The sequence below is a fragment of the Acipenser ruthenus genome, chromosome 4 (genome assembly GCF_902713425.1).
Source record: "Acipenser ruthenus chromosome 4, fAciRut3.2 maternal haplotype, whole genome shotgun sequence".
Lineage (NCBI taxonomy): Eukaryota > Metazoa > Chordata > Actinopteri > Acipenseriformes > Acipenseridae > Acipenser > Acipenser ruthenus.
The window spans coordinates 21,542,210-21,569,118 of record NC_081192.1 but is presented as its reverse complement, the minus strand read 5'-3'; the positions used below and the strand labels follow the sequence as shown (position 1 = coordinate 21,569,118).

Here is a 26,909-nt window from a genome sequence, read left to right as displayed (position 1 = left end):
TGACGTGTCAAAATTTAGAATTTTTTTGATTTGGTGTATTTTCCTGGTGTTTCTTTGTACCTATGTGAGTGATACAGTCGTATTTCCCCACAGTATTCACATAGTAGACATGTAATTAAGACACTAGACTTCTTTTAAAGAATGACCATTCTGTGGTATATATGTCTGACAATTCAGCCAAACATTATCTTTTAGATGGAGGAGAGTCTGATATTTGTTGTTTGATTTGTGACTCCTATTATTTAATAACCGATTATTTAAGTTAATTATTATTTAAGCAACCAAGTAAACATGTGATTGATAATGAAAGCAAGGCAACATTTGTGTGGCAGTTTCAGTTTCTAAACTGGTTAGTAAGCAACCTGGCTCAGAGATTTTGGTATGTCAATGCTACAATAAACTGTCAGTGAAATACAGTATTAAGAACCATTAATTAATTAAAAAAAATAAACAAAAAACACATGGTACTGAAATAACATTTCAGAAACATTCATGGAGTATCCATCATTTATTTTTTTAATGAAAATGGTAGTACCCCTTCAACGTAGTGTCGTAGCAGAACGTCCAAAATAGTAGCTGCTACGGCCAAATTGTAGCCATTGGCATCTCTGCATTATGATTCGGAGTAATATTCATAATAACTGAAAATGTGCACATCCTTAATATACTGTACATATATATATATATAGAGAGAGAGAGAGAGAGAGAGAGAGAGAGAGAGAGAGAGAGAGAGAGAGAGAGAGAGAGAGAGAGAGAGAGAGAGAGAGAGATATGTTAAATACATGCCAGTACAATCCACAGCGTTCAGTTATTCTGCTAGTATCAGCAATTCATGTATCACTATTATTAACTAAAGGACAGACATAACTAAACAATTATGGGTATTATGCAATATTTTAAGTATCAATCTATGTTAAATGTAAGGGTTTTTATTAACATTCTGTGTTGCCAGAAATCTGATTCTCCGCAGACATTTGCTTTCCCTCTGGTCCGTCCTCATTGGTGCTGTTGGAGTCTCTCTCCAATACGGCTTGAATTGATACGGGAGACAATCCCTGTTTTCTCTCTCTACGTCAGATCCATCACTACATGATTCACATTCATAAGAGGTGTCTGAAACTGATAAAACGAGGCTACTCTCACTTTCACTGTCGCTGTCAGCCATACTGGCAGATGCAGATAGCCTGCAGGTATCTCCCTCTGTGACGTCACAGTCTCCTGGCCCCAAACCAGGAAATGGAGATCGCCCTCTGTATTTCCCGGTATTATTTGATTAATTGCAGTGTGATTAAACATAATTTGGTCAAATTAATGTGATTATATGTTCAAGTGAGACCTGTTAATATTATTTATGTTTTTGGTAAAAGTCAAATTCCATATCATAGGCTCTTTAAAAGTGTTTATTCTATCCCTAATTAAAAAAATAATAATAATAATTTAAAGAGGAAGTTCTGATCATGTCTCAAATTTGGTTGCCCTGGCCCATTCTTTTTGTTTTGCATTTCATTATGGAAAGGATGGTAAGAGAATATTGCTTTTAGGATATTTTTATGCTAACATTTTATGGTGGTCATACTTCCCCAAAGGCAGAAATGACCAAACATATCACCCCCTTCCCCATGGTCTACTCTTGCTACCTGCCACGTCTCTTTGCACTATGGCATTTGAGTAGTGAAACTGAAGTCCTCAAACCCTCGAACACTTCCTTTATCACATTCTCAATCACTAACTGAACACAAAAGACCTTGTATTTTTCACAAAAGTAAAAGCAATACGATTTGAAAAAAGGTCTAGAACTGTAAACGACAGAAGGACACAACAGGTACAGGAATGATTACATCTAAAATTTTATTGCAAAACCCAGTATTCATAAATTGCAGAAGAGGCAAGCTTATCCCCCCTCCGGAAAAATTCTAGGAACTTATAACCACTCATTTTTATACAATGTAAAGTAATCCACATTCTTAACACAAAGGAAACACTATACCATAGTTTTATATTTCAATTATCCAAAAAGTTACCTTATGAAAATACATCAATCGCTTACTGTACCTATAATATAAATGACCAAAAGACAAAAAGTGCAGAACAACATCATTCTTCAAAAGCGTAAGGTACAGAAACTTAAAAGAAGAAAAACTGATTCTTTTTTTTTTTTTTTTTTCAAATAATATTAAACTTTATACAATTCGGTTTACATGGTAATGCTAAGGGTCAAGTATGAGTTCAGTGCCAAAAAAATATTTGGCATTTCAGGGATAGGAATTCAGGAGATCCACACTTTCATGGTTGTACAGTATAACTGGCTTCTGTCTTCCTCAAGCAGGATTTTTTTTTTCACCATTAGTCTTGTCTTCAAGTAAGCTCTTGGAACTAACGAGTATCTCCATCTATATTCTCTATTGACGGATTTAGAAAGCAAATGTTGCTTCTATCCAGTGTTCCTGTAAAGAACAATGTTCCCGATCCTTGTAAATGTATGCTACAGATAATACGTGTGAAAGGCCTCTTCATCATTCAAAGGTATATGGGAGATTCATGGTTGTCAAGCCTTCCTATTCACAGAGCATTGTACACCTAACATAACTAGCGCTCCCATACTCCTTTGCAGTGGAGAACATTTATTTATTGCTGCCTTGCTGTATAATCAGGGACGTGCAACAAGGTACTCTCAAAGTGAAAAAAAACAGGGAGTTACATGTTCTTTTGGGGTAACCAGCTAGCCAACCGGTTTTCTTTGTACGTTTCGTGCCCTGAAGAACAATAATTACATTTTAAATGAAAGAAAAGTAAAATAAAACATACGTAAAAAAAATAAAATGTGGTGCACTGCATTACCATGTAGCAACAAGTGGTTTGGCTACATGCAAGTAAAACATGGCTACATGCTACTCCCATGCTGTAAATGTTTTATTTTCATTTTTTCATTATTATTCATAAACCCTTAAGGAATGTAAAGGCATCCCTGTAATTTACACGATCACCTCAGCAAATCAAAGCCCCGCTGTCCCTCCTATACAAACAGATACAGCTATAGATTATCTTAACACATCCTTGTCACTGCCTTTACCAATACTCCTTTGCCAATAAGCTAAGCCGTACAGTTGACAGCTAAACTCCATCCAGCAAAGAGATGAAAAAAAACATTACTAAATGTTTTCTTCAGCAAAAATATCTTGTTTCTTTAAAGGTCCCAGAGCTACACACAGTCACCAGTATAATTTAATGCTACCATTTAAAGGGATAAGGATTGATTTACCTGTGGCTGGTAAGCTACAACTTTGTTCAGAAACAAAATTTGAAAGCAGAAAAGTTCCTGCCCTAATATGCTTAAAGAGTAAGTAGCGGGGTTCCAAAAAATATACGTCCCATGTGTTGCTACACCTGTTTAAATGACGTACCTGTAATTCTTATTTTCACTGTTCTTGCACTTATAAATTTAAAGTCCATCTCAAAGGTCTCTTCAAGATGTCTGCTCTAGTGCACTCAGGTTTGAGATGACAGGTATGTCCTCTCTCTGATCTCTACACTAAGACCCCATTGGGATCGGGTTAACTCAATTGATTTGGGGTTAATTAACATTTTTGAAACCCCGGAATCTTTATGTGGTCGGCTTGGGTTTGCGAATGACCCCATCACGATGCAGAAAATTAACTTTACCTGAAAGCGATCTGAAGAAGATCCATGTTTGTACTTTTGAACTGTAAATAAATAAATAAATACAAATAAATAAATAAATAAAATAAGATGGTTTGATCATTTTAGGCTACCGCATAAAGTTTTTTTTTTTTCAAAATAGCTGGACACAACTGGGGCTACCCTAGAGAATAATTCCAACTACTCATTTTTACATGAAGGATGAAAAATAAATAAACATGGTCTATGGGTAGAATTGTACACAGTTGTTTTTAATAATTTTACAGAAAACTTTAGTGTTTAAAGTTGTGGAGGAACATACGAAATACTATACAGTACATTAGCTTTCATTTCTCTTCATATAGGATTGTCTTCAGTTTCATACAATACTAGTACATAAATCAATACATAAATAAATAAATCCCTTCATGTCAAAGTGAGACTACTTTGAATTACTGATCTCAGTTTGAATTATTCTCGGGTTAGCCCCAAATGTGTAAAACTAGGCTACTGGAAATTAAAAAAACAAAAAACAAAAGTTAATGCGGTAATACATAGGCATATTCTATGCTTTTAAATACAATTATCAAACCATCTGATGTGTTTATTTATTTATATTGTATTTATTATGTATTAATATTGTATTAAACTGAAGACGATCCTTTATGAAGAGACATGAAAGCTATCTTGTTTAAGAAAGGGACGTACTGTATTGTAAGTCATATGTTCATCCACAACTTTAACTTAATAGTATAAATCTATAAACTATAAAACAAAGTGTACAATTCTTCATGCCTAATAAATACATTGTCAACCTATGCTTTTAAATAAAATTATCAAACCATCCAATTTATTCACATTTCAAAAGTAAAAAAGCGGATCATCTTCTTCAGATCGGTTTCGGGTAAAGTGAATATTCTGCATCACGATGGGGTTATTCGCAACACTACCGAACATAAAAAGATTTCTGGGTTCTAAAAATGTCAATTTATATTCTCCCTGTCTACTCTTTCACATTCCTCTCTACTTCCATGCTTCAAAACTCCACACCGAGTCACTGCAGCCACACAGCCTTTCAGTTTGTATCCAATCACAACAGTCTCTCAGTTGAAACCACACCCTCGTCACTCCCCCAGCTTAATTGGGATGTGATCAGATAGAGGGCACACCTCTGATTTCAAACCCGAGTGCACCAGAGCAGACATCTTTAAAAGACCTTTGAGACAGACTACATTTATAAGTGTAAAAACGTGTCAGGATGTTAACAACGAAAAGAAAAATTAAAGGTACATTATTTAAATAGTTGTAGCAACACGTGGGGAAGTATAACACTGCATTTTTCAGAACCCTGCTACATACTCCAAGTCAAACCAAATAAAGTGCATTTGCTCAATGTGCCAATGCAAGCCCCCATGTATTATATTTACAAAGGCAAACTTATTTTCAAATAAGCACACTTTGGGGAAATTGCAGTCTTGTTCAACGCATCAAAGTCTTTTGATGACCATCACAATAAATTATTTGAACCAAATGCTGTTAGTTTTTTTTTTTTTGTATATTACGACTCCTATGTCCACAAGAACAGTATTTTGTTATGAGCAAGTAGGAAAGAAGCATAAACAGTTGCTTCTTGGATTTTTCAGAATATATTTAAATCTATAGGTTATAAGTTCTGTTCAGAAAACTGCTTGTAAATCGGTGATGTAATTTGTGATCGCCTTTACCATGGCAGTGTCATCTACTTAAAGACCAACTGGATACACCCCCCCCCCCCAAAAAATGCTACATTTAAAAATAAGAGAAATGTTTCAGAAGGTGAGTTATTTGTCCCTATAGTACGTCAAGTATGCTTTTAAAGATTCTGGTAAAGGCAAAAACATTATTTTTTCTCTGAGCAGATTCTGCGGTGGCTCCTCTTGCTTGACGCTCTCATTGCTCTCTTTTTCTTCCTCTTCTTTACTATCCTCCTCCATTCGTTCATCTTCTTCACTATCAACAGGCTGGGGGATTAGCTGATTTTCTACAAATACATAGCTGTTGATTCTACGCTGTCGACACCTCCTCCTTTTGCGCTTCTGAGGTGCTCTCTGGGGAGTGCCTTTGGCCTGCGTTTCATCATTGATTACGTTTCTAAGGGTGCGCCGAATGTAGATGCGGGCCAAGTCCTGTAAGCTTCTGACAGATATTGGGGCTGAAAGAAATAAAAAGTCAGTTTTAATGCTTAATAAATTAGTACTGGATACATGCATTTTTTTTTTGTCATGAGGTAAAAATATGTTAATGTGTGTTGGCCACTCCAGTGGCTTTATGCCAGGTTCACGTCTGTTTTTAAATTTGCAAATGAGGTAAACAGCCCAAAATCTGAAACATTTTCTTAAAAAGAAAATACAGCAGTACAAAATGTTGCAACTTAGATCCAACAGGTACTGAGTTTAAAGAGCTAGAGCAGATTTTACAGTAATGACTTATTCTTAAATATATTCCTTACAGGGATGACAATAACATTTGTGCTGCTATTTCCTCGAGGCATTTACTGTTACCGAAAAAATCATAAATAGCCTCTAGATACCTGCTAAGGGAATTCTGGTGACATTCTGCACACCTCCTAAGTGAATTTTAGATACTGTTACAAGCTAGGTTGTTTAGCATAGCTCATAACAAGACATTTATATATCCATATTTTGAAAGAAAGATAATATGAATAACATAGATAAAATGAGTGATTAATATAGCAGAAAATGATCACATTATTTAACAAATCCAGGTGTGCTATTTCCATTTTAATTAAGAATTCTGGTATGAATCACAATTTATAGATGGAATTCCCCTATTGGCATGTTTTAAGTTGTGCCAACCAGCAAACATGAAAACGTCAATGACCTAAACATTACAAGATAGTCTTCAAAACTATTTTTCACATTAAAACTGTGACATAACCATGGTAATCCTAACACATTCCTTGCAAATACTGTTAACCTAACACAGCCTTGGGTCTTTTAGACTAAATTGCATTTGCCGGGATGATTTAGCGCAGTACAAATTCCCCTACATAAATCTCTGTTTTACAGAATGGCTCACTGACTAAATCCATTTAGGAACATGTTTACTGAGCATTTTTCCAATGCAGAGTTTTCACAATTACGAAATCGATAACAGTTTCACCCAAGAGAAAAAGTACACATCGGATACTTACGCAGATTCACTGTATCCGTTTTGCTTCTGTCTGTTTTGTTTGGCTGAATAAGAGGTGCAAATGACACGGCAAGGATATTTTTGCTTTCCCATGTGTTTTGTCCTGTCCTCATTATCTGGGTCAGCTGTGGATAGAGAAAACAATAAAAAAATAAAAAAATAAAAAAATAAAAACACACAAATCAAAGCATTTCAATGACTTCATGTCTATATATATATAGAGAGAGAGAGAGAGAGAGAGAATAATATACAGCAAACAGTGTATTATAACACTGTTTAACTACATAATTTGAGATTTCCTGTCATTTGCAATTTCAATGCTGGATTTAAAAAAGAAAACCCTAATAAAGTACAGTATGAGCAAAACATTTACTAGTGGTCATACTATAAAAACATACCTGATCTTCAATAGGCATTACAAGGATTCCCCCTACTTTCAGCAGTATTTTCATGTAGTTCTCATGATCCTTCTGAACTCCGGCACCACAGTAGATTCGGTCATACTGATGACAGTCTGAAGAAATCTCCAAGCAATTACCAACAACAAAGCTGGGCTCACAAAACTCAAACCTGACAAAAATTGAAGCAAATGGAATGCCTAATATTGTTTTGTTCAACAGAGACTTTACACAGCTGTCATAATAACCCTATGTTTTCTAGGTTTATAATAACTGTCTAAAGTGTTTTCCCTTTTTTTAATGCATATAGAAAAGCCTGAATTGTATTCCCATGCAAGAATACTTTCTCAAATGTTTTCATTTATCACATAATTATCAGGCTTGATGTATAGCGAGTTATGTGTAATTTGCTATGTTGTTCAGTATAAGGCTACATTTTTTTTAAAAAGTCCACTCCTCTGTTTCCCAAAGCTGCATTAGCTGTGCTAATGTTTGGTTAAAACATATTTGTATACAGAAAGATTTGAGATAAACATCAGCTTTTGTATCTTGCATAGTATAAACCAGAATTACACAATGATTTGTCATTACAGACCAAAACTGGAAGAACAGAAATACGTACATTTTGATTGAAATCAAACTGGGAACACCGCAAATCAATTGGTTACCAATTTATGCATTTTAGGAAGTTCACAAAATACAGAATTCTGCTGTAAAAAAAGGAGGAGGAGGAGACAGGCTAACACAATTTTTGTTAACTCAAATGGTACTCTACAATGCACTTATTGTTATGTAAAAAATAACTTGCAGAACACAGTATTTAAATCACACTGGGACGAATTCCTCTTAACTAAACATTGTTTTAAAACTGGAGATAACAAAAAGCTGAAATATGGATTTATAACTTTTAAATAACAGGATACTTACTTATCAAAGCTATCACCATCTTTGATAAAATCATCTAGTTTTTCCCTGGCGTATTCTACCACATCTGTATGAAGCTCAACTCCATGGTTAACTCCAAATGGACCTAAAATTAGGAGAAACAGGTCAATGGAAGGCTAATGGAAGGAAAGATACAGATACAGCCCATGTACTCATGAACAGATGCGTTGTTAAAATAAATATGTATCAGTACTGCATGCACAAAATGACCTGCTGGCTCTTGATTAAATTAATTCCAGAAAATTAGTAAAGTAGATTATACAGTCATAAATCATTTTGAACTGAAGACCATCACTTTGAGATTCACGGATTTCACAGTTTAAAGGACTGATGGGTCATATTAAAACACATTCGGTTTTAGAGAATGAGCGTTGTTTTTTCTGTTACATTTATATAAATATGTGCTGAAGGCTCTGGAAGAAAGTTTGTTATTACTCTGCATTTGAACTAATTCTTATTTAATTAGTTTTTAATTGTATTTGGTTGTTGGAGCTCAAAGGGTTATACAAGCTTTGTGGTAGCAACACACCGATAGAAGTTAAATTCACATTCAGACTTTACTTTCTTTCAAAACTTCTGGATAATTAAACACATTTATAACTGCTGATGACAATGATGTCAGGTAAGTACACAGACCAGGATTCTGAAAGTTATGCATAAAGTGGAGCCTAAAATTATTATTATTTTTTTTCCATCAATTAATGGATCATTCTTGGTATTTTAACCAGTCATTGCTAGACATATAACCATAATTTTCTACAATACAATCGTCATTTATATTTGACATTTAGAAAATACTGTTAGAAGGTGCTCTATTTCCAGAGTGTTGAATCATCCATGGTTATTATATCAATGTAAAAGCTGACTGCTGTGGATCCTGTCAAAGGAACCATAAAAAGCTTACAACTAAGAAACAATGTCACTTCCAATGACTTGTTAACTTCAGGTTTTGTTTGAAACTGGGTGCTATGGCAACCTTCAAAATATATATTTTTAACTTTTCATTTTATGTTATTCCCGGTGTCAAAAGAAAATGTTTTTGTTACATGTACATGAAAGTGTAGCGTGAGTTATCTTCAAACACAAGTCTTTGCATGTTTAAAGAGATGGAAAATGTTTGGCTCTAATGATGTGTGAACCCTGAAATATAATACAAGGCTTGAAACTTTATGAAGGGTGTTTTAAAACACAATAATTATAAATGAGAGTTATTTAATTCCTCAATATATATATATATATATATATATATATATATATATATATATATATATATATATATATATATATATATATATATACACACAAAATCAAGCATGATTGTAAATTTAATGCATATATAGAATTGTACCTATTTCAACTTGTTTCACAGTTTGCGTTAATTATGTCAAGTCACATGAATCAGTTCAACCCCTGGTCAATTCAACACTTTTGTGTGATATTTTATTCTTCTTAATTAGATTATGTAAATATATGTTAGAATGTCTATGGGGTATAATTATATAAAATGCAAATCTAAAATAAAAATAAATAAATAAAAAACTTTATGGCCACAAGGTGGCAGAATACACTAACATTGCAAAACAACTAACAGTAAAAGACTAGTGTTTACATTTGAAAAACACACTTTAGTTTTCATTAAAATTGGTCAGCATTGTCCAGTAACAAAAACATAAACAATAAAATGGGAATAAACCGATAATTTAAAAAACTGAGAAAATTACACAAGTGTGTAAATGTGTACATACTGTACATTTGTGAATATGTTTAAAATGACATGTGTGCCCTGATGAAGTACAGTACAATACCACTTTGTAGTTTTCCATATACTTAATGAAAAACTGACAAATTAAAAAATGTGACATTTCAAAATCTAACATGAAACACTGTGTTACTATTATGGCTTCCGGTAGACTTTTGCGATATCATTTTGTAGTTTGATTACATGAAAATAAATTAAAAAATCTAAATTGTTAGTTTTTAATTATCTTTTTTATTATGTCTAATAATAATAATAATTTCTTTCTTAGCAGACGCCCTTATCCAGGGCGACTTACAAGATATCACATTATTTTTACATACAATTACCCATTTATACAGTTGGGTTTTTACTGGAGCAATCTAGGTAAAGTACCTTGCTCAAGGGTACAGCAGCAGTGTCCCCACCGGGGATTGAACCCATGACCCTCCGGTCAAGAGTCCAGAGCCCTAACCACTACTCCAAAATTTTAGGATGTCTAAATCCTAAAATTTTTGCTGATGTTAAACTTTTGGCCATAGCTGTATATACCATACACTGTATAGGCCTAGTATCCAAATTAAACAACACAGCTGGTGTACACTTTAAGAATGTACTGACTTTAGTTCCTTAAAAACAGGTTATGAACTGCACCTTACAGAATAGCATCAGATAAGTGCATTCGTTTAATCAACACTTTAATAACACGGCCATTCAGACATCAATACAGTGAAAAAGTTTCATCAGATTTGGCCAGTTTTGAAGAGAATGGCCTGTCCAAAGCTTCTGCAAAAGTAAGCCTCCTATATCCTGACACACTCTCATGAAGTTGTTGTAAGTAATGTTGATTAAACTTGATTACATTGGAGGAGACATGTTCAAGATGTTTCCTGGTCTAAATGAGCGAGCAATTGTCCAAATACTGTTTTGTGTTTATGAAGATTAACAAAAGGTTCACGCATACATCCAAAACCCTCTTTCTATCTCCCAACCCATTTTCAGTTCAGCACCCCCAAACAAAAACAGATCATGCTATATCAGCAAAATGTGTATAGCAGGTGCCGACTTTACAGTTTATCTAGCTTTTAAGGACTAAATTGCCTCAAAAAGCAGCTATTTAACTTGACCTTGACATTTAACTATATTACATTACAAAAAACAATACAGAAATGTATCATACATTATTAGGATGTGATTTGATAGCACCTCATTTTGTTATGTAAAAATTGACTTTCTTCCAAAGTCTTAAGCATTCTTCATAATTTGTTAGTAAAGCCTGAGATAAAATAAATAAATAAATAAATAAAAGTTGCTGGTCTCGATGTTTAAAATTAAGGAAAACATTGTCACAAACAAAAACACTTTGTTGGCTTTGAATTGGATCATTACAAAAAGCATTGTAACTGGTTGAATCAGCTCATAATATATAAAAAGCATTGTAACTGGTTGAATCAGCTCATAATATATAAAAAGCATTGTAACTGGTTGAATTAGCTCATAATATATAAAAAGCATTGTAACTGGTTGAATCAGCTCATAATATATAAAAAGCATTGTAACTGGTTGAATCAGCCCATAATATATATGTTCAGTGTAAAATGGTTTTTATAAACAGCTGGTCTGAAGAGGCTGGATTGTCTCATAATTGAAAGGGACTGGCAGATAGTGGTGTTAATGGCAGGTTTATCTTTTACAGATATTATGATATTAAACACTAGCAGGAAAGGTCAGTAATATTTAATTTTATGACTGCTTTTAAAACGAGTCTCCTGGTCAACAAGGAAACATTTTATTGAACCGGTTTTGTATTATTATTTTGTGATTGTTTCATTCTGTGTTATTATTTAATTGTGAAACACAATGTGCCACCTAATTTAGGCATATGTTTCTTTACAAAAAAAAAAAAAATACAACAGAATGAGACAGATACCTAGACAAGCTGACAGACAGATTTATGCAAAAAAGAAAACACATTTTCTATGTATGAACCAGTTTTTCCATTTAAACTGGGAACAGCATAGACATTACCTATGATTAAGCCCACCATTGTACTCAAGTAGCCAGTTCCACTTCCAAGGTTCAGAAAGGACAACCCCTGTTGTAGTTTCAGTGCCTCCATCACTTCAGAGTAAATGCATGGTGCTGACAAATGAATGTTGCCATGCTTCCAGGCTAAGTCTTTGTAGGCATTGTCCCTGTATCCCTCCAGGTAGTACTCTCCCCGGTCAATGGCTCGAAAGGCTTGCTCCACCCTCTCAGTGCGAATGTACTGAGCCTCCTTCAGATTGTCGATTAATTCATCGTTATCCTCTCCAGCACTCACAGCTCCTCCCATGGCTAGCTAAGCAGAGATCCCAGACACACAAACTCTCAACAACTGGTCTTCTGCTTATCTTTCAGTACAACAGGCAGCACAGGAGCATAGGTGTCACTAAGGCCAGGTGTGCTGTATGCTGTGAATCAGAGCATAACAACCAACAGAATCCTGGAGTGAAAGGAAAGACATTACTACAATTAGTCAATATACATATTTTGAACAAAATCGCTACTTTTTCATTCCAGCAGATTGCAATATATATTTTTTTATTTTATTTTTAATGTGTTGCCCAACAAGCACTTCTCATTTGCTGTGAAAACTGAACAAAATGAAGGAGCAGGCAGCACTGACATTCCTCATGTTAGGAGTCATAGACATTTAGAACACAGAATGCAAACAGAACAGCTTCCTTTTGGGATCTCCTTAATGGAGGTTGTAAACTACATATAATAAGCTTCTCAGGCTAACTGAACATCTGCAGGTTGAGCAGGCTCAATGTGCTCCAGTGTTGGTCTTGGGACTTGGGATTTGTTGAACGTCAACAGCAGCCCACAAGCTTAATGGCTATATGCAAGGTACAGGGTCACATGGACAAGACCTACCAGCCAGCGTACCATGAGTGACAGAGACTCCAAATTATGTGGGCATCACAACCTATATGAGCATTTAGGTTATTTACATTTAGAACAATCATTTCTCAGGCTAAAAGAAAACTACATGGAAACACACACAACCCAAAAGTACTATCAAAATGAGAAAAAGGTGAGACAAGCCCATTTCACACTGGCACTCCTACCTGGGTTATGGCTACCCAGATAACAATCCTGGCTTGTGTGAAAAATGACAAAATGCATGACGGCCGTTCGTAAGCCGACAAAATAACAAACAGCCACGTTCACGTGAAGGTTTGTTTATTCTGTTTAGCCATATTTTTTTTTAGCTAGATCGCAACAGGGACGAAGAAACATTTGCTCTAAATCAACATTTGGGCCGACGATTCAATCCAGAGAAGCTTGCATGGAAGTGTCCATAACAACATTCTTGTGTACTTGCTTCTGTCACCCAGGTTGATCCTGTTTCTTCAAAAGCAGTGTGAAATTGTGTAGCCGACCCACATGACACCGGGTAGTGACCCAGGTAGAGCATGGCAGTGTGAAAGGGGCTTTATTTTTTCATGGAAATTGTCCCATACTGTAGCCATCATTAGCCCATCCAAACAGAGGTCATAACACATGCAACAGCAGGGTACCATGATCTACATTCAGACACCCTCAAGAACTTTTGGAGAAACCATTTGATATATACATACACTTACTTACTGTCAATCTCTACAAGTGATACTGTGCTTTATTTGACCCAGTACAATGCAAATGAACAATACAATGCAAATGAACAACAAATAATTGTTTCTAGTGTCTTGGCTTTCCCCATTGAACAGTAGAATGTTTAAATATTAGTGAAATATTCTGACAGTAAAAGTAGTTCCTAGTAGGTCCATTTTTTTTATTTAAAATTTAAAACTATTTTAATTGGTTTAATATGTTCTGTAATTGAATACACCAATTCATGAAAAACACTGAGTATATTGATAGCTTACCTGCTATCAATATACTCAGATCACTGGTGTGGATTCTGCACTGTGAGTTTGGTAGAAGATTATTCTGTAACATTGATACCTATCTGGTTGCAGTACTACGCTGCACAGGAGCAGGCATATGCTATATAATAACACCTCTCCCTGGCTGGAGGAGTTATTATATACCAAGGTGACGTTTTATTAGAAATTAGCACCTGACGGGGAGAAATTGAACTGATTGGAATAATTTTTCTAGGTTGTATTTTTTAAGTTCCAGGTAGATCACCAAGAACTTCAAAATACAATAAACTTGGACACTGAAAAGACACTATATTTGGTTTATTAAAGTACATAACTATTGAAGTCCTTTCTTGACTAAATATTTTTAAAAATAAAGTAAATCAATAATAATAATAATAATAATAATAATAATAATAATAATAATAATAATAATAATAATAATAATAAGCACTCCAGATAAGAATATGCATAGCAATTTTTCTGCACAGCTTGAGTTTGCATGTTATCAAGCTTCTTGTACTTGGTTGGTTATTGGCGTCTCAATAGTCAACTGTGAATATACTGCATGGGACAGTTAGATCATGGATCATAGAAATGCTGGTACAGCTAATTGTAGCCTGCCTGGGAATTGCCAGAAACACGTGACCAATAAGTCTGAGTTATTTTTATTTTTTAATAATAAAAAAAACAAACACTCACTTGCAATACATGTTCGTGACGTGAATAGCAGTAAAGTATGTACAGTATTTATTGAAAGTAGTCATGACTACAAGGTAATGTTGCATTTTACTCACATGGGGCCCTATTTTCATACATGACTAAAATTAGTTTTTTTTTGGTTTTTTTTAAGGCAGATGTAGTCAGGGCTGGTAGCCCCAATTTTCATAAATGACCAAGTGTTTAATTAGGGTTTTAAGCATCTAAATCACTTATGCTTGTCTAGATGACTCAGTTCTCTCCTGGAGATAACACTGGATTTAGACGTGTCAATGTAGGTGTGATTTTCAAAACCTGTAGTCACTAACATGCTCATTGACTAGAAAGAATATCAGTTAGGATGGTAATGAGCAGACAGAGCTCAGAATCGCCTACATTTAGTTGTTTAGGCATTTGTAATGGTGTGCATTACAATAAATAGCTGCAAACCCCAAATAAAAAAGAACAGTAATCCTAATTTTTCGTCTGAGGAAGTAGAAATACTTGTTGATGCAGTTCTTCATTTATATTACATCTTCCCGCAAGGCAAATGATCAACAGATCACATGACCAAACAAACTGTGTCATTTTTTATCTCTCAAGGGTTTCTTACAGCTATTGAATTCTTTGCTTATTTGCATGGGTTATATACACATGTATATCTATCTCCATATATTAATAGCAAAACAGTTAAATATTCTACACATGAAGTACGGCACTGGTGCTCTCCCTGCCAATCCCACAGCACTACACCCGATTGTTATTCTTTTGTTTTTTGTGCCAACAAGCATATATTTATTCAAGCGCAGTCACTTCAGTCACTATTTTGGACATGGTAGACTGGCTTATACCTAGGATGAACAGATTTTCAAAGCTCAAAACCAGTTAAATAACTGATAAGACTAATTAAATCATTTAAATATAGGCTATTTTAATGGTTATTTAAATAGCCATCCTCTCACTCTTAGTATTGTAGCGTGCACGGGGGTAGGGGTCAGGGCTGGTAGGTGACGCAATCTGAAAAGACATAAGCCTGATATACGCTCCTGCAGCGGTATCGACGCTATGCTTCAGAGCGGGAGGTCCCGGGTTCGTGTCCCGCCTCTGCCTGTGAGAAACCCCTGCCTGCGGGAACCGAGATCGTTACAGTGTTATCTATTTTCTTTTTTTTTAAGCAGCTAGCCAATTTCAGTACACTCCTGGGTGTACAATTTGTGACTAATTAGTTTAAGTAGCCATATTGGGTTATACGTATTGCATGCTATTATATTGAGTTCAATAATAATAATAATAATAATAATAATAATAATAATAATAATACTAATAATAATAATAAATGTGCTACCCCGTTGTAATGTGGTTGTCAGGGTCCATAATTAGGAGACCGTGTTATTTGTGTTTCGCCTTATAACAAATATTGGCTTTTTTGTTCCCGAAATGATTTACAATGCCCACAAGCCAAATTAATATTGTAGCATATGGTGTAAAATGAAGGAAGGAGACTAAGATAATTTGCAGGTACTTGAATCCACGGTTTATTGGGACGATTATTCCCAGCCCGTGAACCTGGGCCACACCAAAAACCAACAAACAGTCTTGCACTCTCACAGCAGCACATTCACACAGTAGCTTGTCTCACTCGGCTCTGCCCATGCTGATGAGGGAACCCCTCCTATATGCTTTCATTTCCCCGCCTCTCTGGATATCACCCACCAATCCCAGCTGAGGCAAGCTTACCGCTTCCCTGCTAACAAACTCCTCACATAAATCCAATATTGCTTGTGTATTTAGTCGAAAACAACCAATAATCTGATCTGTTAGGTTCAAAAAAACAAATACGGGGTCTGTGTAATCTTGCAAAAGGATACCTCCCCTTTCTCATTATTCTCCTTCTCTCTGCCTGCACCGCAACCACTTCGGAAATCCCCAGCATTCTCACTTTCAAAACGGTAGCAACTAAAGTTATAACACGTAGAAGCAGGTGTAACTCGGAACGTCCTGAAAGCCTAATACAAGACGTGTAAGCTAATTTAACTAGCTGTAAATGTCTCAAAATAGATGAATGACTTTAACTGACTAAATCCCTGGAAGCACCTACTTACACGTTCCAAAATCGCACACACAAGTCACCCGTCTAAACGACTAAAAACACGCTTAAACCCCTTAGTCACGTACAAAAACAGGGCCCTTAGTGTCTAAATTAGAGAGTAAATTACGCAATGACACAAATTCGTATTTGTAGCGCTGATAATCATTTTCTGTATCACCTTTTCACTTTTACTGAATGCAATAACAGAAGCTTCCAGTAGTTATGAACTTAACCTTATGAAGTTACTGTATACTTATATGCACACAATGTTTCCGATAAAACATCCATCCTCGTTTATGAAAATGTATGCACTGTAGAGTGTATCATATTAATTAAGAATAATTTAACCATATATTATGCAAGTTATTCTTAAAATAAAAAAAATACTTTTGTGTGTGTTCAATGGATTTGATCCTTAAACTTTTGGCTTAGTGAGGCAGGGATGGCTTGGTGGTGACGTCACAGACCAGGAAATACAAGCAAGGACTACGGGGATGAGTTGCAAATGCGCTAGTTTTTATTACAAATAAAAGTTAACAAAAGTCTTTTACACAAAACAAAAAGGCATGATGGCCAAAGCAAACAAACAGATACAAAAACAAGTAACCTGCTGGTTCAACCACTTTATAGCTACTCTTACAGTTGTTTATTTTACATAGTCCAGTAGCATTCTGTTAGAAAACAGTCTTGTAACAGAAACTAAACAATAATAATAATAATAATAATAATAATAATAATAATAATAATAATAATAATAATAATATATTTTTATATAGCACCTTTCATGGTGGGCCACCATCACAAAGCGCTTTATAGAGGTAGGCTGTGAACTGTGCAATATACGCAGAGTCACTTACAATAGGACATTGATTTAACATCTCATCCACAGGATGGAGCACAAGGAGGTTAAGTGACTTGCTCAGGGTCACAAGGTGAGTCAGTCAGTGGCAGAGGTGGGATTTGAACTAGTGACCTTCTGGTTACAAGCCCTGGACTTCAACCACTGGAAATATTCTCGAATATTTACCTTAGTTCTTGGCAGGAAGCTCATGAGGAGAAATTATTTGGCAGCTTTGGTGCCAATCATTATTAAACCAATCGGTCAGTCTCATCCGCCGCCTATGGATTTATATGATTGGTCAATAAAGTTGTCGGTACCCTCCCCTTATCGACTACTAATTCTTTAAGAAATGGAAAGTAAAAGACGGTTGTTCACTGAATGAATGACATCTGAAGTAAGTTTGCTGTTATGAAATCTTTAATTTAGTCTCCGGGTTAATATATATATTTTTTTCCTTTTAAACCTTCGAAACAATTCATATGACGGCAGTGTTAATTTAGTGTTTTTCTATTTTATTTTAGTCATAGTCTAGTCGATGACAACCTGTGGACTTTTAGTCTAGTCGGAAGATTTCATTTAGTCATTCTCTTCGTCTAGTCAACTAAAGTCATTAGATGTTGCTTTAGTCACTGTCTTGGTCTATGGCCAAGAATTTTGTCAACTTAGTCCACTGTTACTCCTCTAAGCATACTGAAGCTACTGTACTTAATGTGAGAAAAATAGACTGCATATACTTCTTATTGTAAGAACAAACAATACATCTGAAAGCTTCTTGTTTTTAAACATTTAATTAACACACTGCAACTACAACAATTATTCAGTGCCACATTTGTTCTTTTTTGTTCATTGAACAGGAAAAAGAACAAATAACAAACAGGAGTCACTGTTGTGAGAATATCTAGTTATTTTGCCAAAAATAGTCCCGACTGCAAAAAAACCCCGCGAAAACAACAACAAAAAAACTCTGTTCAAAATCACTGTATGAGATCACCAGTAACTAAACACTCTCTCTGGCATGGACAGTATGTTCAATACATAAGGCTTTAGAATTGGAAATACAACAGAACTTCATGTTTCCCAAAATACAATTCCATTTGGATCACTGCAGTGAAATAATTTGCTTATAGTTCTTAATTTCATGCTTTACTCTCACTGTAAGGAATATGTAGTCACAACATACCGCTTGTTTCATAAAATAAATACATTCTGTCTGGAGACACACTCTTTTTAAGCTTAGCAAATAACAGAAAAGCAGAATTAGCAAAGAAAAAATAGGGGGGATTAATTATGCTTTTCTATTACATTAAATCAGTAATCAGTATTAAATCAGTTTAGCCAATCCGTGAACTCAGTAAATCTTTTTTAAACCAATTACCATTTCTGGTCTTCCTCAGTGCACTACTGTGTGGGTCACACAGCCAGTCTCTCAAATTTTTACTAATGTATTAAACACCAATGCACATGGTGCACAGAGCTTGCCTGCTGTGTGTTTTAGTTAATCAAATCAATTTCGTCAGTCATGCTTAGCATTTTGTCGGGTAGTCATAGTCATCATTAACTAAAATAAAAAAAGCACCTAGTTTACGAATATTTTTATTAAAAAAGTTAACACTGTATGACGGAATCTGCAAAATATAGTTGTTTTCTGATATCCATTTATAGGTAAAATATACATTCGTTTTTGGAAAATGCTTTGTCATGTAAACGTACTGATTGACAAAGTGTGTCTGCTTATACCGTCTTGCCAGGTTTAAAATTGCTGGCTGTGAGCACCCAAGATGGCGCGCCACAGTATGCTGCCCTAGTCCAGCCAACATGCTGATTGCACGAAGGCGCTGCTCTCTTGACAGATGTTGCATACTGTTTTTTTTTCTGTGATTTTCTTTATTGCTTTTATTCAAGCTTGCAATTCAACAGCTGAAATCACTCCATATCCAGTGTCCAATGAACTGTCTCACTAATTAGATGATTAAGTGCATATGCTTCAGTCAAGTCACTCAGGCGTGTTATGGTCAAGGATGAATGATCGAGTGATTAAAAAGAAACCAAAAGCATTTTGTCAATTTCCATCATTTACGTATAATAGTGCTATGTTTCTCCGAATGTTGATGAAGTCTGTTGCAGCTAAACGCACCCACTGTTCTCAAACCTTTTCTTAATAAACTAAACATGTTGCATTTTTAAATGGTTTTATGCTGATTCATAACAGAGATTGGTAGTGTTAACCTAAGTACAGATGAACCCGCTTTATATCATGATTACCGTGCAAGTATAATTTGTGATATAAAAGCGAGTTATGATATAAACCGAGTTTCACGTTTGCCTATTACAGCACATTACGAGTGCGATAAAAAAAGAAAGAAAACTAACCGTGAATTAAAGAGAAATGTTTTACTACTCAAGGTTTAGTTGTTCTTTACATTTAAACAAATGCATATATAGTTTACTACTGGACAAAAAATTGTTTTGTATCTTTAACTGGGACGAAACAGTTTGTGTCATTATCTAAAAAAGGTATGAATTGTCGACTGATGAGAGCTATCAATTAGGTGTTGCACTTGGTGTTTTTTTTTTGTGTGTGCATTTGTACAGGTGATGTACTGTTTTGTAACTGAGCTGTATCCAGTTAAGACCGCCCATGCAGCATTTGACAGGCTGCACAAAATGTCAGTTTATCATCCGAGATGATTATTGGTTATTATTATTATTATTTGTTTATTTAGCAGACACCTTTATCCAAGGCGACTTACAGAGACTAGGGTGTGTGAACTATGCATCAGCTGCAGATTCACTTACAATTACGTCTCACCCGAAAGACGGAGCACAAGGAGGTTAAGTGACTTGCTCAGGGTCACACAATGAGTCAGTGGCTGAGGTGGGATTTGAACTGGGGACCTCCTGGTTATAAGCCCTTTTCTTTAACCACTGGACCACACAGCCTCCTGGTTGTTAGCTGCATTGGAAATTAAATCTATCCTGTGGTTAATAGTAAAGCTCGACCACGCAGCATTTGACAGGCTGCACAAAACGTGACAATAAGCAGGACTGAGAGATGATACTGAGAGGTAATTTTTCAAAGAACCTACGGTGCATGGCACGGGTGATAATTAACGGGGTGTGATATTAATCGAGGGTATATTAAACGGGTTCATCTGCATTTGACCTGCTGGCTAGCAAATCTGTTTAAAAAAAAATATTCTGAAAGTGTGCGGCAACGATGATCACGCCATGATGAAAAATCAGTTGAAGAAAGTGTACAGTACAGTGCTCCCCCTTTATAATGCTATCGCCATAGTTAAGAGACTGCTATTTGTGTAGTGTGAATCACGCTATTTTCATGTTGCATGTACTGTAGCTCTCAGTAATAATTCGATCAGTACCTGGCTTATGGGACTCAAACTAAGATTAAAATGTAAACTAACTAAATAAATAAACCGACCAAATACAATATATTACTATTGTGTATCTTCAGAAAAATAAATTCAAATGAAATTTGTAAACTATGTACACTTTGTTGTAAATGCACTTACTATAAATTGTTCATTTACACTAAAGGTGGGCAAAATCTAAATCACTTCCTACAGTAAATTGCGGTAAGCCTGTTACTGTAGGCTTACTATATGCTCACACTGCTGGAGAGATGCAGGAGCCTGAATGAGCTGCAAGGTTCAAAACCTCTAAATGTGCTCTGCTGTTGAGGACACTTCCCCCTCAATTACAAATATACAGCTATGGCCAGAAGTTTTGAATCACCCTATAGAATTAACACATTGTGCTTCTTAAAGTTGAATGAAACCTGCTGAATAATGTTATGTTATATTGTATTGTAGACTTTTGTAATATGATTTTGTAGTTTCTTTGATTACATGATGTTAAATAAAGAGATCTACAATTATGTTCATATATTATATATATATATATATATATATATATATATATATATATATATATATATATATATATATATATATATATATATAATATAATATAATATATATACACACACACTGTATAGATATATAAACATTTTTAAATTATGTCTCAATCTTAAAATTCTAGGCGATGCAACATTTTTGGCCATAGCTGTACATATTTGTAGAATGGACGCAACACCATTATTTTGGTTTCCCATTAACCAGTATACACTTCTACTGCTTTGATAGTAAAAATACCTTCAAGATATATGCTATTTTTGTTTGTGTTGCAGGGTATATCAACGAATATTGAGGGTCAATCTCAAAAAAAAAAAAAAAAAACAGAGGTACTGCCAACATTTAGCCTACTGCCTAAACCTTTGAAATTTAGAAAGCAGAAGATCAAATGCTTGATCCTTGATTCAGCCAGTCAATGCAACTGAGAATATAGTAGATTCTTAAATGAAGGTTGTCTAAATGTTTCAGACGTGGCACTGGACAAATTATACCCTTGACCATTTTAGGGAGTTGTGATGTTACCATGGTGGAAACAAATCTAAGTGTTGAAATCCAGTTAGTGGCCAATACCCAACGTTGTCATGTAAAATGTATAGCAACTAATATAGCAACTGAAAATATGTAAACATGTATGGTCTACAAAACACACATACCAAACAAATCTGATATGAAATAAATACATTTTAGTCTTTATGAGGAGTCTGTCTTTTAATATCCTACATGTACAGTATTACTGTAACTATGTTAAAGCAACCTCCACAATGAGCAGGATGTTAGTCGTCCCTAAAAAAAAAACATGAGCTGATCTAGAAGGCAGTGGTTTGCGATGAATGGCAGTGCAGGAAAAGCAGGAAATACTGTATCAGAATTTCTATCCTAGACTCTAATGAGCTATTTTCACATCGGCACAAGCCAAAACATTTGTCTGCTTGGAAGTTTTACCATATATTATCACATCAAATTACATTAAGTAGCCCTGATATTTTTCTGTATCGCGCTGTAAAATAATACAAAATGCGATGTGATGGTACTGTAGCTTTAAAGTTGCATCATCAGTAACAAACAACATGTGCTACAGGAAGGAAATGCTAAAACATTAAAAGAACAAGGTGCAAACTGCAGCAACACAAAGGGGTTAAACTGTGACTCTTTCACTGTCATCTCCACCTCACGGAGGCTGGATTAACACCTACTAACTAAACCTTCATCACAGTTCAAAGACCAAGGAGCACATGTAAAATAAATCCTGTGCTGTTACTGGTCTGACAGCACTTATTGTAGGCCTTGGAGTGAATCATAACACCCCCAAACATCGTATATCACTGTGAAGGAGACAACCTCAGCAACCTTAATAAGCAATGTTCTACCAGGAAACTCTCTATCTACTACAAAATAAAGATGTCCAAACGGAAAAAAGGCAATAATAACTAACACGATAAACATGACTTGTGAAAGAATTAAAAACTAAATGAAGTATGTTTAGTTTTAACTGAAACATGCACTGTACCTACATGTCAAGTATTAATTGAATTGAGATGTGTTTCGTGTGCAACTAGGTGAAGAACACAATATTTTTTAAAGATTAAGTAGAAGGATTCCGAAAAATATAGCTTTACATGCCCCCACGTGTTGCTACAACTGTTTAAATAATATAATATCATTTTTTTTTTCATTGTTAACATCGTGACAACTTTTTATACTATGAACTTTAAAGTGTGTTTCAAAACTCTTTTCAAAATGTCCGCTCTACTGCACGAATAGTGTAAAGAGCCCTCAACCGCTCTTCTTGCAGTGACTTAGAGGACAGACCTCGAATTTATATATAAGTCTCAATTACATGTTACAATGGTTCAGCTACTCATTATCAATTTCCAAAAAGACTTAACAAAGACTACTTTATCCAGTTCAATTGTTTTGTAAAGGTCTTTTCAGCAAGAAAAAAATATATATAAATTAAAAGGGATGAGAATTAAATACAGCCTGATCCAGCTTGTTACAGAACTTGTGGGCTTTGACAATTTGCTAACTGACCACATGGCCATATATAACTACTGGAATAAACCTTTTGCTTTTTTAAAGTTCATTACTGGTGATATGCATACCCTGTGGGTGGTAATTAAACCATTTACCCCAATTCAAAAACATGAGGTACATTATATCAGCATTCTAGATGTTTAAAAAGACACATACTGGATATTGCATATAGATGCACACCCAACTTCAACCAAAACATTTCAGTGATCGTGCCTGTCGATGAAGGCTTTACCCGTGTGGTAGCTGAACGTGACAGGAGTTATGTGTCCCGAGCCAAAGTCAAGGTCAACTACCACACGGGTATGGGTACAGGATTGGTTGCTTTCATCGGTGCAAAGTATTGATTGGCTGGTTTTGGTGGATAATAAAATACATTTGGACCAATCGTGTCTTTGTTTAGTATTTGCTGTCCAATAGATTAAAAATATAACAAGTCAAATGAAAAAGCCGGTACTTGCGTGAATTGATTTAAAATTTTGATTCACAGGTGATGCAGTGACGTTCCAGCAGGCATCTACTGTGTATTAATGCCAGCTATATCTGGAAGCTGATTGGCTGATGATACTGAATCCTTTTCGAATTCAGATTAAGAGGTACAGTAAAGCCTTGTTTCCATTTGCCACTGGGATAGTTGATTAGCTCCACCCCCATATCATGATCTAACCACTTCCATGTTTACCTACAGGCACAAGGTTTTCTTCATGTAAGGCTTTACCTTATTTCTCCAACCATACTGTGCTCCACTTTTGGGGAAAGTTATATTTTAGACTCATCGGAGCAGATAATTTTGTTGAAGAATGCTTCAGATTCCTGTTCATATTTCTTGGTTTAAGATTATTGCTCAGATTGTAGATTTTGGTATTCCATATTTCTTTGATACTGTTCTGTAGCTATTTTGTTGTAGTTTGCTACGAGTGATTTTCGCAAATGTGAATTGAACTCCTTTGTCTTGACCATAATCTTCTGTGTTGCCAAAACGTTCTTCTTAAACAGGCAAGTACCTCTTTTTCTGCCATTGACTTCATAATGCAGCTTAGTTACTGTGTAAGGGTTTTCAATCAATTCATATATTATTTAATTAATTCTATAAAATGTTTGCAGACTTTTAATGTTATGGTGGCAATACTTTTGTCTTGAACAAATATTTGAAATTACTTAAGTGTTTATTTTTTTATTTATTTTTTTATAGGATTGTATGTTAAACTTCCAGAGATTGTGTATTTTGTTTTTTGTCATTTTAATGAGTGGCTAATGTTTACTAAATGCTTGTATTAAACATGTTTTCTTGAATGCTCTTATATTAAGTGTAGGGTACAATACTTGTGTCTGTGACTGTACATGTTTCTAAAACTCATAGTTATTTGTAAATGAATCTGCTGTATGTAACCCAAACTCATTCCAAGCTAAATGAAAAGATGGCTCCGAGGTCACCATACTAGAATGTGATAAAATTACCAGGGCTTGTCAATTAGTACATCCATATTATTAATTCCAAAATTGCAGTTCCCAAGCTGCATTGTTTTGAGAGACATGGAGTACCTGCAGATCATATACAAGTTTAGCCTACATGCTGAAAGTGACAGATGTACAAGGTGATCATTTATTTTCAGCAATAAAATCCAGCATCATATTTTATAATTGTGTATTGTACTGCCTGTCAGTCACATTGTGCACCTATGTTGCCCATGCTTAATACAAGTAATCAAAATGTAATGTGAAGATATCACTGTCATGCTAATAGCATACACCCAAAAATAAACTAAACCTGTGTTGTTGTTGTTGGCATGTCATCATTAGGTAACAAGTGATGAATGGTGCTATAAATAACCTACTTAAAAGTTGCTTGTCTTCTATAGTAGTTACCACCTTGTAACCAAACTAAGCATTAGTTCACTACACTAACCTTCGCCCAGGTCTTTGAACATAATACTTGTGTAACGTTTAACCGTTTGTTCAGTGACAGTGTGACTACTATTTAATTCAACAGGGACTTCTGTTCTGTTCTGCATTATGCCGGGATATTTGCCAAATCTGTCCTAGTTTTATAGGTGTCATTGCTCAAGCAACAACGTGCAGTAATAACAAGCAAGATGTCTTTTTCTGTAAGGGACCGATTTAAAACTACTTAAATAATACAAAATAATAAAAAAATAAACAAACGTAGTTAATAATCATACCATAGATAAAACATAACTATGTTTTCCACTTCACTGTGCACTTAAGATTTGATATATCCATAAGCATTTTAAAAAAAAAGCAAAGTGCTATTATGATCTTTTTTTACATTTTTAATTTTTTTTTTTTTTTTTTTTTTACAAGAACACAATTTATTCACGATCCCTAACTGCAGCAGTGTACTGTGGAAAAAACTTTCCACTGACGCCATCACGGTAGCAACAAAAGACCGACATAAAGCATTGCGATTATGTGTAGCTAGTACAACCCTAGAATTTGGCATTGAAATAAAGTAGAATTTAAAATAATTACACGTTATAAAATAACATGTATACAGTATACAACGTGCTGCAAAAAATAAATAAAATGTACAACTAATTTAACTGCGTCAAACGTTGCCGATAAGATGCTATTCCTACTAGTTAGATTCGTTCTGCCATGTTAATCAAGATAAATAATTTTATCGTAAACTTTAATGCGTAACACGAACGAGCCAGCATATCAAACTAAACTCACCTGGAATGATACATTAGTCTAGTCTAAACTGCCAACAATGTAATACAAACAAAACCTTAAAACAAACTATGAAATTATATTAGGTATTACAAGATGACCACAACTATGGGTCTATAGCCTAGTTTTTTTTGTTTTGTTTTGTTTTTTTTTTTTTTTTAAATCCACCTGGGCTTTAGACTAAAAAAAGTGCCTTTACTACAAGTATGTTGTTAAGTCAAAATATTGTATTTGTTTTAATACATACACTTGATCTCGAGATCATCATCATCACAATAATAATAATAATAATAATAATAATAATAATAATAATAATAATAATAAGCGCACCTGAAACAACACATCAATTTAGTAGTCTATAGACTAAACAGCTAAGGTACTTCCCCTGCAACCACATTAAATAAATAACGCCGGCACGTACTGTATTTGACTGGGACTATTTTAAATATAATTTGCATTCGATAAAATTAAACAAATGAAACTAAATTTGTTGCCCAATGTATATATTACTGCATGAAACCGACTTTTCCTACAAGAATCTATTTCTGACTTCCATGTCTCCAGACAGTCATAAGTGAGACGAGCTACTTTGTCTAACAAAAACAACAAAATGTCGACATCAGTATTTTTGTTTTTAAAAATCACTCACCTATCTGTATTGCTTGCAGTCAGCAGCCAAGCGCTATAAAACCTTATCGCACGATCTGGAGAAATCTACCGATATATTGAATTGGAATACATGCAGAATGTATTTGTTTAAAAAAAAAAAAAAGAGTTGGGTTCAGTTCAGTGTCTCTTAAACGCCAGAA

At 34.8% G+C, this 26,909-nt stretch overlaps 1 protein-coding gene across 2 annotated transcripts; it reads right to left on the bottom strand.

Annotated features, from left to right (window-relative positions):
* Positions 1-1,829: 1,829 nt before the first annotated feature.
* Positions 1,830-26,909, bottom strand: LOC117400428 (protein-L-isoaspartate O-methyltransferase domain-containing protein 1). Of its 2 annotated transcripts, XM_034000383.3 has the most exons (6): positions 26,750-26,909; positions 11,935-12,391; positions 8,154-8,256; positions 7,227-7,398; positions 6,830-6,953; positions 1,830-5,827 (listed from the first exon to the last, which is right to left on the bottom strand). In XM_034000383.3, exons 2-6 carry the CDS (start codon positions 12,239-12,241, stop codon positions 5,457-5,459), a joined length of 1,077 nt encoding a protein of 358 aa, XP_033856274.1. In that variant the 5' UTR covers positions 12,242-12,391; positions 26,750-26,909; the 3' UTR covers positions 1,830-5,456. The 2 variants fall into 2 exon arrangements, with proteins under 2 accessions (XP_033856274.1, XP_058878166.1); XM_059022183.1 differs by lacking the exon at positions 11,935-12,391.